Source organism: Phaethon aethereus (assembly GCF_964289735.1).
Source record: "Phaethon aethereus genome assembly, chromosome: 9".
Taxonomy (NCBI): domain Eukaryota; kingdom Metazoa; phylum Chordata; class Aves; order Phaethontiformes; family Phaethontidae; genus Phaethon; species Phaethon aethereus.
In genome coordinates, this window is record NC_138585.1 from 11,054,502 (window position 1) to 11,066,621 (window position 12,120).

The 12,120-nt window shown below is 37.6% G+C and overlaps 1 protein-coding gene across 1 annotated transcript in view; it reads right to left on the reverse strand.

The window, feature by feature from the left end:
* The window catches only part of SPHKAP (SPHK1 interactor, AKAP domain containing), a gene marked incomplete at its 3' end in the record, with an annotated part of 101,368 nt that overhangs the window by 46,029 nt on the left and 43,219 nt on the right, over nucleotides 1-12,120 (reverse strand). The window contains 1 exon segment of the mRNA XM_082003329.1: nucleotides 4,566-4,667. Coding sequence (XP_081859455.1) covers nucleotides 4,566-4,667 — 102 coding nt within the window.

Consider the following 12,120-nt stretch of genomic DNA (forward strand, 5'->3'; position numbering starts at 1 on the left):
CTTATAAACTGGTTGGTAAAATCTAGAATTGAGCATTTTTGTGCTCTTTTCCAAAAATTACCATTCTCTGAAGTTTTTATGAAGACATAAAGGATTGAACATATACATACATGCACACACGCATACATATATATCTACATATATATATGATTTCAGATTTCAGCTGATTCTAGATCTTCTTATCCTCAAGGGTTGAAGTTCTAATTACATGTTGAGACATAATTTTGCATACATAGGAAACAGTTCTCTTTAGCTCAAATAGCTTTTCCTGTAACAAGCAGCCTTGTTTAATTTCCTTAAAAATCACAGTGAATTTGTCTTCAGCCTTAATCACTTCAGATCTTTCTTTCCCAAATCTCAGACAGTTTCTGAGAAACCAGAATAGGCAGAAATTATCATGCAGAAACAAGCTTCAAAAATCCTTGGTACTATTTTTTTGTCTCATAAGGACTTGGTGTGCACACCCAACATTTCAGAACAGCTAGATCATAGCAGATGTATACTGTAGGTGATAAACCCATGAAATGAGTTGGGCAGTCCAAACTTCACCTAGTTTTCTTCCTGTGGGATGTTAAATGACCCTTGTTAGCTCTATCTTTCTTTTGGAGGAAAGATTTTCAGGAAGCAAATACTGGCAAAGCACCAACAGAAGAAATAACTCTCCTGAACAAATGTTTCATTCAGGTCAGGTCATAGCTGCCAAGCTTCGGTCACTCCAGGATGGTTGCCAAAAAGTTGCAAGGTTTTATAGTACATTTAATTTTTGTATGCAACTTTTCATAATAGACTTTGAAGTCAAGAGTTTAAATTATTACACAGAAGTTTTGGACAGCATGTGATTTTTAAGTAACCTCAAGGATATGAACAACATTAGTAGGATGATATTTTCCCTGGGCCAGATTCTGCTCTCATGTGTGCATAAGTAGTTCTGCACGTGCACTTGAGAATGCAGCCAGAAATGTGAAGAAGGATGCAACAGGCATAACATTTTTCCTACTGGGGTTTGGAGAAAATAATTTGCAGCAATTTGGATTTGAAGAAGTCAGGTGAGAAAAACAAAACTAGATACACTTGAGTCCACGCAGCAGAAGCTGGCAGAGGTCAGCGATCTAAGGAATACAGGTTGGCCCAAAGTCACCTGGAAAGCTTGCTGAAATTGCTCAGAAAATAGCGCCGTGGGAAAGGGAGTCATGCAGGAACATGTGGGAGAGGCCTCCTTGCATATGGTCTAGTTTTACAAATATCTATCTGAATGGTGTTCAGGAGATGGTGACATTTGAGTAAGCAGTGGCAGGAATGAGGGGTAAACTTTGGATGAGTTTAAACTCTACCTTATGAAATGCAAGTTTCTGCATTAGGGCCATTACAGACTTCTTATTGCTCAGAACCTTCCCATTAGTACTTCTTTGGAGGAAGGATAATTTGGGCCACCCCGCAATGCTGATCACAGTAGGGTTACACACACTTGCTATGCAAAAATGCATATATAGAAGCCATGTGAACTTTTGTGCATATTGCTTTGGTAACAGACAGCAATATTATCACTGTCAAAGACAAATGTACGGTAAGAGTGAAAGTAATAGTTCTTATAGCATCTCACTGTTGTAAGGCAATTCTCCCTGCTAACTAGGTGCACGTGTTTTATATAAAGTGGGAGTTGGCATATGTATTAAAACTTGCTGGGATATATTCATGCTTTTAAAGGAATATACTGAAGTCCTTATAGGAAATATATGACTGCAATGATCAGAAGTGTATAAGCTTGAAGGAGCTGGCCTAAATTAACAGGGCTAAGTAATTAATCAAATGCAATGTGAGAACTGGTATTCCTCAGAGATGTAACACTACCAGTACATTCTGATTGCCATTTTTGCATTTAAGCATATTTCCAAAATATACCGAGCTGCTCTATACCAAAGGATAAGAAACCTAAACCTGTACTACTACATCTGTCAGTCAGCATCCTTCTTTTATATAGCCTGCACTTTTAAGGCAAAAAGTATCGCTTGCCAAAATTTCCTCCTCCTATCTTGTACTTCATTCTTACCTAATTGAGACAAGTTCTGGGCCAATCTCACTGACATACATTGTTAGCAATTTTGCTGAACTCAGCGAGGTTGCTTCTGATTTGCAATGGTACAATTGAAAGCAGAACTTGATTCATTGACCATATTTATGTGTAACAGCTGCACACACTATACTGCTGTATATCTGGTTCAGAGCAGGATCATCACACTCAGAAAATAATTCAGGATTAATTTGCATCATGCACTAAATGTGAAATCAGCAGTAATTCATGGTTCCTAAAAAAAAAGTTTTCCACTTTCATCTAGAGACTCAGCCGTCAGCATTACTCAGTGTGTTGTGAATCAATGAACTAAATCAGCCTCTAGCAGAGTGTGGATTAGAAAAGTCACTCTTTCCCAGAGGAAAATCTTGCATACGAGTTTAGTGTAACAGCTTCCTGCTCCCTGATTTAGATCGTAAGACATTAAAATACAGTAAATATCTATAACTGAGACAACATTAAAAAGGCTCTGCTCCACAAGTGAAACATCTGCGTCTTCGTGGCTGATCATCTTAATTGCCTTGGTTAATTACTACTCATCAAAAAAGATATGAAAGTGGGACATACAGAATAAGATGAGATATCAAGGGGCACATCTTCTGCATTTGTTCAGTTTGGTCTATGTACAACAGGCCTCATCTCATATGGTTCCTGACAGGAGCCAGTCATGCCAACTACAATTACTCAAACCTGCAAGTCAACTGTTTAAACCGTTCCCTTGCAGCAGGAACCCACAGTGTTTCACTGCACCACCAATTACATATGTAACTTAAAAATCTCTGTAACAGAGGCTAAAAGAGAAGGTAATGCCTATTTTTGGTAATTCTTCATCCTTTTCCACACAAAAAAAGAATGGTAACACATGCTGTGACAATGCTGTAAAGCAGCCCAAAATATCCTGCTGTTTTTCAGAAGTGAATCACTTATTTTAGTGTGCTGACAATCATAAAATTGACTTGTATTACAATGAAAAGTTCAAATGTAAGGGATCAGACAGGTGAAGCAGCTCTAAATCATGTGGTAAAGGCTAGCCTTTAAAAGAGAGTGGTGCTTCTGAAGGTGACCAAGCGGGGAGTATTTGTAAACACAGTGGTGGCACTTCTCAGTGCTGTGCTACTGTCCTTCAGTCTTACATAAAATAAACAACTCTGAGATTAAATGAAAGTTTTAGATGTTGTCCCAGACAATGGATTTTCTGCCTGTTTCTGCCTAGATTCCAGTTATAGTCAGAAGCATTTTTTAAGAATCAGGTATTCTTTTGCAAATAAACAAACCCTTTGTTTAAATTAAATATTGACACTTTGTCTTTTAGCTATGTTGTGGTGAGCTGGAGAAGCCCGGTCCCAGCATACACATCAGTCTATTGAGTTCTTTTTTGTATCAATGATTTTACGTTTAACAGAATTTCTGTAGACGGACAATACTCACCCCCCACACCCACAGTGTGTTTTTCAGGATGAGGAAAAGAAATCTTTATCTTCTACATGTTTTATATTTCTTTCTCTCTGCTTACATATATAAATATATATTGTTGTTATTTTGAAAAAAATAACCCAAACCAAAAGTATTGGGGAAGGAAAATGAAAAGGAAAAAAAAGTAAGAATTATGGGAAAAAATGAATGAATTGTGAAGTTTTATAACATTTCTGTGTTAGAACAAATACTTTCTTATCAGCTCTAGAATTATGCTTGTGGGAGACAGTAGAGCTCTGAAGGTTATTGCAAAGTGAGAGATGAAAGATGGCCTGCCCTCCTCAATAGGTCTTTGGTAGTGCTCCCTTCCCTCGCACTGTATTGCCATAATCTGGCCCTGGGGAGGAGGAATAAAAGGAATCATCCATGGTCTTCACCTGTGTATTCTCAGCTGTGCTGAAATTACCTACATGTGTAAAATAGTCAGTCATATTTGACTCCTCCTAATGACATATATACACAAACAGGCACTGCTTCCCCCCCTGCCCCGCCCCCGAATTAAATAACTACATATAAACCCATTTTGAGGCAACAAAAAGAGCAACAGTCAAATCTATAGTACCTCCTGGGTTGCTGAAACCCTTCCAGTCAGATATTGGGGAAGGCAGAAAAGCTGTTTTATGAAGGAACCTCCATTATTTTGACCAGAGAGAAGCAAAGGTCTGTACCCTCAGACTGGGTCCCAGAAACTTGCCACCTGTTGAAGAGCAGTCCTGAAGGTATTCACACCATGCACTGCTTTTATTTCATATTGTCAGATAATGAGGGAAAATAGAAATGTTCAGAGGGAGTTTATCTCCCATATATGTATAATATATTCCTGGGCCAGACAAGTATGGACTGGGCAGACAAAATTGCAAGATACCGTAACAGTACCCAGAATTTATTTTTATGCATCAGTCCTTTCTTAGGTATCAGTTAAATTTTGTATTCCCCAATAAAGACAAAAGAGACAAAAGCTAAAAAGTAAAGCTCTGACCTGGGATATACCTGCCTTTGAACATAACATAAACTTAGAAGTTACCTTCCTACATGCTGTGACAGAGCTTCCCAAACTGCTTGCTGAACTGTCTGTGCTGCTGCCTTGGTGGTCTGGGACTTCATGCATCAGTGGAGATTCAAAGTTTCTGAAGAACAAAAAAGAAACAAATCCCCCAAAACCTTTCTAGCAACTCAGTTACACAAATAACTCAAATGATACCAACATAACAGTTCAGTAAAGAGCTATAACTTACCTTAGATTACAAGAAGCTGTCTGTTCTTTCCTTGCTGATGTTACTAGCCTGTGTATTACCTTAATTTTCCCTTTCTGGAAGACTCTCTTGAGCTATATAGTTTGGATATAAAATAGCAGACCAATGTCTTTTGAAGACTAGAGGATAGCATATAGCTGCCTATAATCATATCCGTCTGTCTTGAATGAGACTGCAAGAAGTGGTGCTAGCTTGTTTTCATAAGCAGGCAGCTTGGAGCAGCAAATTAAATACTTGCTGCCTTAATTCAGCTTGGTAGACAAAAGAAATGTTTGCTGCATTTTTACCTGCCTGGGTAGAAGTAAAGGGGTAGTGATTAAAATGTAAAAAACCACGACAGCAGTGGTTGAATTCTGTAATCTAGATGGAATAGCTAGACACACTGTAGGTTTAGAATAAAGGTAAGTCATGCACATACTCTGGTGTGTGAGTCAGTTGTATGCAAAAGAACTATATTTACTTTGGGACTATGCAGATATGAAATACAAAGCCATAAAAACAAGCTCACCCAGCCAAGTTATTTGCATGCACAGTGGGTACCACCCCTCACACTTTTCTTTTGGAATAGTTTAGGCCAGGCTTGTAAGAGCTCCCTCTGCATAATAATCAAATTGTTGCAAGCTTAGTGAAGCTTCTTTCTCTGGACATGATGTGATCACAATTAAAGACCACACAGTGCTAGAGGGCTAATTCTCCAGAAGTATACTAAAGAAAGAGTATCCTACACAATCAAGTTCTGCTTCCCAAATTGTGTCTCTAGAATGCTTTTAATTTATTGCAAGTCATATATGAGATGTGGAACACATTGTGATAGACTTTAACAAGTTACTATGTTACCATGTCTTAACTAATAATCTTTCATCAGTTCCAACAGGATAAGGGACCATGTGCAATTTCCTGGTATGCTCAAAAGCTAAAATGCATTTTCATAAGTCACCTTCACTGGACCTTAAGCCAATATGTTAAGAGGAGGCTACTTTCATGTTTTGCCTAAATCCACAGTCAAACATAAATAACGCTACTTTTCTCTCAAAGATTCATGTATGTTTATTTCACTTGATACTGCTTAGGGCCAGTTATGAATACATCCATTCCCATTGATAAGTAACTTTGTCAGTAAGAATTTTGCTGATGTGTGTGGTGCTATTCCATAATTATTTTTTTTAAAAAAGTATATGTGCTGGAATTAGAAAAGTGAATGAAAAATATAAAACTAACTTAGCACTTATTAATTGTTAACTGGGGGAAAGCTTCATGAATTGTATGGAAGGATTGAATACAGATGCACAAGTCATTAGGTTAACTGACTTCACTTGAAAAGTGTGATACCAATTAATACTCTCTAAGATACCAGCATTGGTATCTAGAAGGGAGACTTTTGTCTGTTTACAAAATTCTGCTCCATGGCTCAGATTATATAGATAAACAGCAACATTTCTGGGCAGTAATTTCTCTGGCATTTGACAAAGCAAAATAGTATTTCATTGGCCTTATATTGAGTTCTTTAACAGAATAAGGGACATTAAATGAATGAAGTCATTCTAGTTTTATATCTTCATTAACAATAAGAACCTCATATTCAGAAGGTGACATATTGTGCAAGTTAAGCACCCTCCTTGATAAGTCTACATTTAGGTGCAACCTCTGTACTAGGTACAACTCAGTACTCCCAGCAGAAGCTGTGTGCTGCCTCTTTGTGTAAGATTCATCACTTCTGCAATCTAATAGTAAATTACAAATCAAGTCTGACCTGCAGGTTGAAGTACAAGGCCCATTGCTTTCTCCTGCTCTTCACTGAGAGGAAGCATGAGTAGCTTTGGCACTGCTTTGCCCTACAGGGAGTTGATATGCTTTTGATGACTATTTGCTCTCAGTTACACTATGTGCAGGGCACTGAACTTCTAGTGCATAAAGTGTTGCTGAGTCTAAAAGTAGCAAAGGTGATGGCATGGCCACTAACTGAAGGGCTTTTTAGACCTTAATTAAACAGTATAAAATAGAAAAGTACATTAAAGCATAGCTGGAAAATATAGTTGAGGGGTTGTGTTCTGGAGTATTAACAAATCTGTGCTGTCTCTGGATGATGCTCCAGTAAGGGGTAGCACATTACATACTCCGTACAGAAGTAAAGCTGTCTTCCTAGTCACGTGGAAAGCAAAAAGATCTGTAAGATCTTCTTATTCCTTTAAAATCTGTGTTCTTTCCAAAATAAACCCACTTTTCATTTGTAAATATAGAAAACCTTGTTAAAAGTATGTGATGAGTGAAACAACTGTAGAATGCCATTAAATGTTTTGAATGAGAAAAGGCTCCATCTCAGACTGAAGTTCAGACAGGCAGCAACAATTACCTTTGGTGTCACTGAAATCCTGTAAACCTGAATTCTCTTGTCATCTATCCCAGTCCTCAGAGCTGTATTTCACATCCAGGTACTGGTAAAATCAGCAACTGTGTTTCACAGGACAAGGGACAACACATTTACAAGTATCTGTAACACTTTCAGAACTACTTTTTTTTCTGAGGGTTCATGTTTCCTGTGCTGTACCCGTAGAGCAGAACTCTTATTCTCATGTAGTTCAACTCTACCGTTGTGCTAGTGATATGAACTCCAGGCTCCCACTGTTTGCAAAGAGCTTCATGCATTCAGGATTCACAGTCATTGAAAGCGGAATAATATTAACAAAGAAATGCGAAATTATGAGAGCTGCATTCAGAAACAGCCTTTTCCTCAGTGGGTTTATGAGTATGCAATTTCTAAAAGTACAGAGAAATGCATACCCCCACACCTTCACCACCACTGATGCTCAGCTACATGAACACCTCTAGGTATCATGCAAAGTTGATATGTAGCAGTACATACTAAGTGATGGAAAAATGAGCACCTAGCTGAGCTTCTTCACGTTGGGCATCCAGTGTCACAAACCTGAGCCTTAGATAAATCAAGGAGGTGCAGTGTATGAGGTTCTGTCTAGATACCTTCAGATTCACAGGTCTTTCAACATGGAACACAAGCTTGCTTTTCAACATCTCTTTTTCAATTATCTCATCTCTCAGACCAAAGTTTCTTCTTTTTCTTTATCATGTGGGCACCCTTTCTAAGCTTTCATTTTCAACACGTATGTGATTTCTTAAGAAACCCTCCTCAGGCCGTACAGCTCTGCCACCTTCGCTCTGTAGCAAAACCAGTAAGATAAACCTACTTTTCATTAACTCCCCAGGGAAAAACTATTCTGTCTTTGAGAAGCTGCCTGCTCTCATCAGTTCCTCAACAGCAGGAAGCTGAAAGAAACTGCTGCAAAAATGTAGCCATCTCATCATCAAATGATAGCTCTGCATTCACATACTATACTTGTTACTTCACATTAAGAGTTTACAAAGCACTGGTCTTTCAAGGCATCTGGCATGGATTGGAGCCTTTTCGCTACAAGATAAAGCAAGTTGTTGAAGGTTTCAGGTCCTAATTCTCACCTTTGCTTGGCTCCCCATGTTTATTATGTGATGGAGAATGCCCATCTGACTTAGATGTGCTCATCTGATTTAGAGCTATCACGGAAGGCCACAGGCATAACTCTGTTAAAGGATGCATCATTTGAGGATTTTTCCTTTGGTGTGAGAGATCCTAATTTACAATTCAGCTTTTGAAACTGAAGCTGGGAACCTGGACCTATTACCCAGTGTTAAGAAGTACACCATTTTCACTTTAATATTTCCATTAACAAAAGAGTCTCCACAGTCACTTAATTGCCACCAAGTGCTCTCTTACTGATTCATGAATTATGATTGATATTTTTTTCCTACAAAGCTAAATGCTCTCACAAAGAACGCAAACAAATTTCTTGGAAATTAGAGGACTGTAGTAAATAGCGATGAATTTTATGGCACTAACTGTAATAACAATACATCCTTTATTATTGACCAAAAAGCAAAACAGTTGCTTCTATTTTCCTACATTGAATAATTCAAAAATACTGACCTTGATGACTCAAGACTTAATCAAAAAACCACAGCTGCTCCTAAAAATAATTACCTTCTTTGCAGATGTGGCAGATGGTGCTACATCAACTAAGAAGAGGTAATTTAAAGAATTCCCCAGGTTATCACTAAAGAAAATTAATCTTGTGAAACAATATCAGAAACTACAATTTCCTGCCATCTTGAACAAGCATAACCGGCTTCCAAAAACTTGCTGTTCAATGATCATTCCTAAGGAGCAATTTCAATAAATAGTAAGTGACCATTATATATATTTTTTGAACCTTATATATATTTTTGAACCAATCCTATTATAGCCTAGTGCTTTTCATCTTTTCATTGTGATTCCTAAACTCAGCATTTTGAACATGCAAAACATACTGATCCATGAAAAAGATAATCTTGATGAAGGTAGCGAACTGAATGAACACAGTGACGTTTCTGAGTGCAATTAACTCCAAGCTATAGTTGGCTACATTTCTAATGTTTTGCTAATATTTGCACTGAATACCATGAACAACAAAAAAAAGGAATGAATCTCATTTTGAAATAGAAATATGAGACAAGTGAAAGCATGCCAAAACACTTTAGCATATTCTTACCTTTACACTCACAAATAAACCCAAAAGCTACTCAGAAACTGAGGAAGGCAGCTAGCTTAACCAAAACCCTAAGCAAACAGCAGTCCTGAAAAGCATGCAACATTCAAACGGCATCCCTTAACTTCAAAGTCTTTTTCAAGTGGACAGACTAGTCACACTTTTTCCTCGTGCTACCTTTCAGATTTTACAGTTTTAAAATTTACCTTTACATGTAGACAGGTCAACAAAGTCACTAGCAGTAAAATCTTTAGATACAACAGTGTCAAAGTTACTATTTTAATCCATGGAATTGGTTTTTATTCAGTATGTGTATACTTCAATCAGAGCACAGATGGTTAGTCAAACAGACGCTCTATAAATACCTCAAACAAATGTCTTTCTGATTTTGTTATGGATTTGGAACCCATGTGCAGAATATAATCACTGGTGGTATCAGGGTCTGATCTTGTAAGGTATTCACAGACATTTCAGTCTCCCTTGGCTGCTATTGACTTCACTGGGAACTGGAAATGTTGAATACTTTCTGTCATTATCAGACCTGAGTGTCTATGTAGTCTAACGGGTACAGGATTGGGTTGCTAGTTTTACAGATCAGCGCACTGAAAAGAGTAGAAGTTTAAGTGCTTTTACATTCAGATTGCTCATTTCATAATGTCTATTAGATACTCTTGATTTACATTTCATTTTCATCAGTGATATGGCTGCAAAAAGGCCAGGTCTTTAGCTACATGCTAATGAAAAACAGCAGCAGAGAAAAAACAACCCTTACTATGGTATACCACACAATAAAAAAACTTTTTCCTTCCATGTTGACATGAATGCCCTTTTTTCTGCTCCAAATTAAAAATATCTAGAAGTCTCTAAAGGCATTAGCAGTTATCAGCCTTCTTTCAAATCACGTTTTAAAAACGTTAGAAAAGAACGGACAAGTTTTACTGAAGAATAAATGTAAACCAAACTAACTAAAATTTATATGATCTACTTAGAATTATTCCTTCCTTCATTTATTTACTGATTGACTCCTTAAAGGAAAAAAAGGTTTTATGTACAAGTGTGACAAACTTCCCCACATGCAAGAGTTATGGCAGGGTATATTCAGATGAAAGAGTTGACAATCAGAAGCTGAATGACAGATGATTTGGTTGGGGGTTTTTTGATGGTTAACTATATTTCAGTACTTTACTGGCAGAGCCAACCCAGTATAAACTGGGCTTTTACATACAGCCGATAGGCATCCTGCCTTTGTCCCACCTATCCCTGGATTTGACATGACTTTAGGACAATTCCAGGTGGACCTTTGTTATACTGGTAGAATGGCTACTTTCTAAGGACACCTAGAAAGGTCAGGCTTGGACGTTGGTCAGAAGAGACTACAGAAAAAGCACATGAGGAACCATGAGATCTATTCCTGGTAGGGTGCATAAGGACATGGAAGAAAATGGCTAGAATGATGTGTAGGATGCAGTATTAGTAACAATAATTTTTGAAAAGTTCCTAATTTGGAGGATTTTTAGAAGGTATAAAAAGAAGCCCTGGATCAACAACTAGGGAACAGACAAGGCCTGATGAGGAGGAATGGCTGAACCTGGGAAAGATTAAGGAACAGATCCTTAAATTCAGAAGGGGCTAAAGGACTGCACCTTATGGAGATGGACTGAAAGATAGCCAAAACTGCTTTTCTGTCCTAAAAGCAAGGAGTCTGTACTCAGCTATGCAGTGCCAGCTAGGTGGGAAACTAAGGCACTGTTGAGGGTTTGACTGCAGGAAAGATAAGAAATCGTGTTAAAGGAAGGATTCTTCAAACTAATTAGTCTGTATGTACATAATTTAAGTGGGCAGTGCTGATCAGGAAGATGTTTTTAGAGAGAGGCAGACTAATTCACTATATCCAGGCACAGGTATTACAGAAACAACAGAATAAGGCAGTTTCATTTCCTTGACAGCAAAGCAATAGGCTTGCTACTATTTTTAAGCCTACTAGGTCAGTAAGAAGCTATATAAAATCAGAAATATTCTTAAAAAGATGTCCCACAAAAATTCCTTATTTACTTAGCATAGGTAGGTGTACTGTACAATAGCACTTGCCCTTGTGCTGTAGAAAGGAGGACAAAAAGGAAACACTTGTTTTTCCTCTCAGACAAGAATGTTCATGACTGTATTTATTAAGCAACTTACATTATTACTGCACTTTTGATGGCAATGCCTATTCTTAATATAGATTATGTTGTTAGTGCAGCAGAGTGTAATATTCCAAGTGTGTGATGTTATCTTACTTCTTTTAAAGATAATGAAAAAAACATTGTGACACAGCTGGAATCTGGTGAAATTTGGTCCAAATTAAATACATAACAAATATGCAAGCAGCTCCCACAGATTTCAACTTGAAATGGAAATTCTCAACATTTTTCAAGATGAAGTAAAAGATGTTGCAAATTAGGCTTTCATGCTGTAAACCACTGGGTAATTTTTAAAAGTCTGTTTTAAATGTTTCTTGTATCTATCAAACAGCTTGTTGTTCTCTGACTGTTCCTTTCATCCTTTGGTATACACAAACTGTGAGGTGGTCACTTCAGGAGAACCAGTGGAACATGACAGAGGAAGAAACCAGTGATTTCATGTGGAGGATGTTAATTTTGGCTTAACTAGTTTGTTAAGTATTTTTTGGCATCTTGTTTATATTATGTAGCTAAACTTCACAGTCAAGCTTCTCAATGAGCTTTTGCCATCGACCCATGCAGTGCGTTTCTAATTC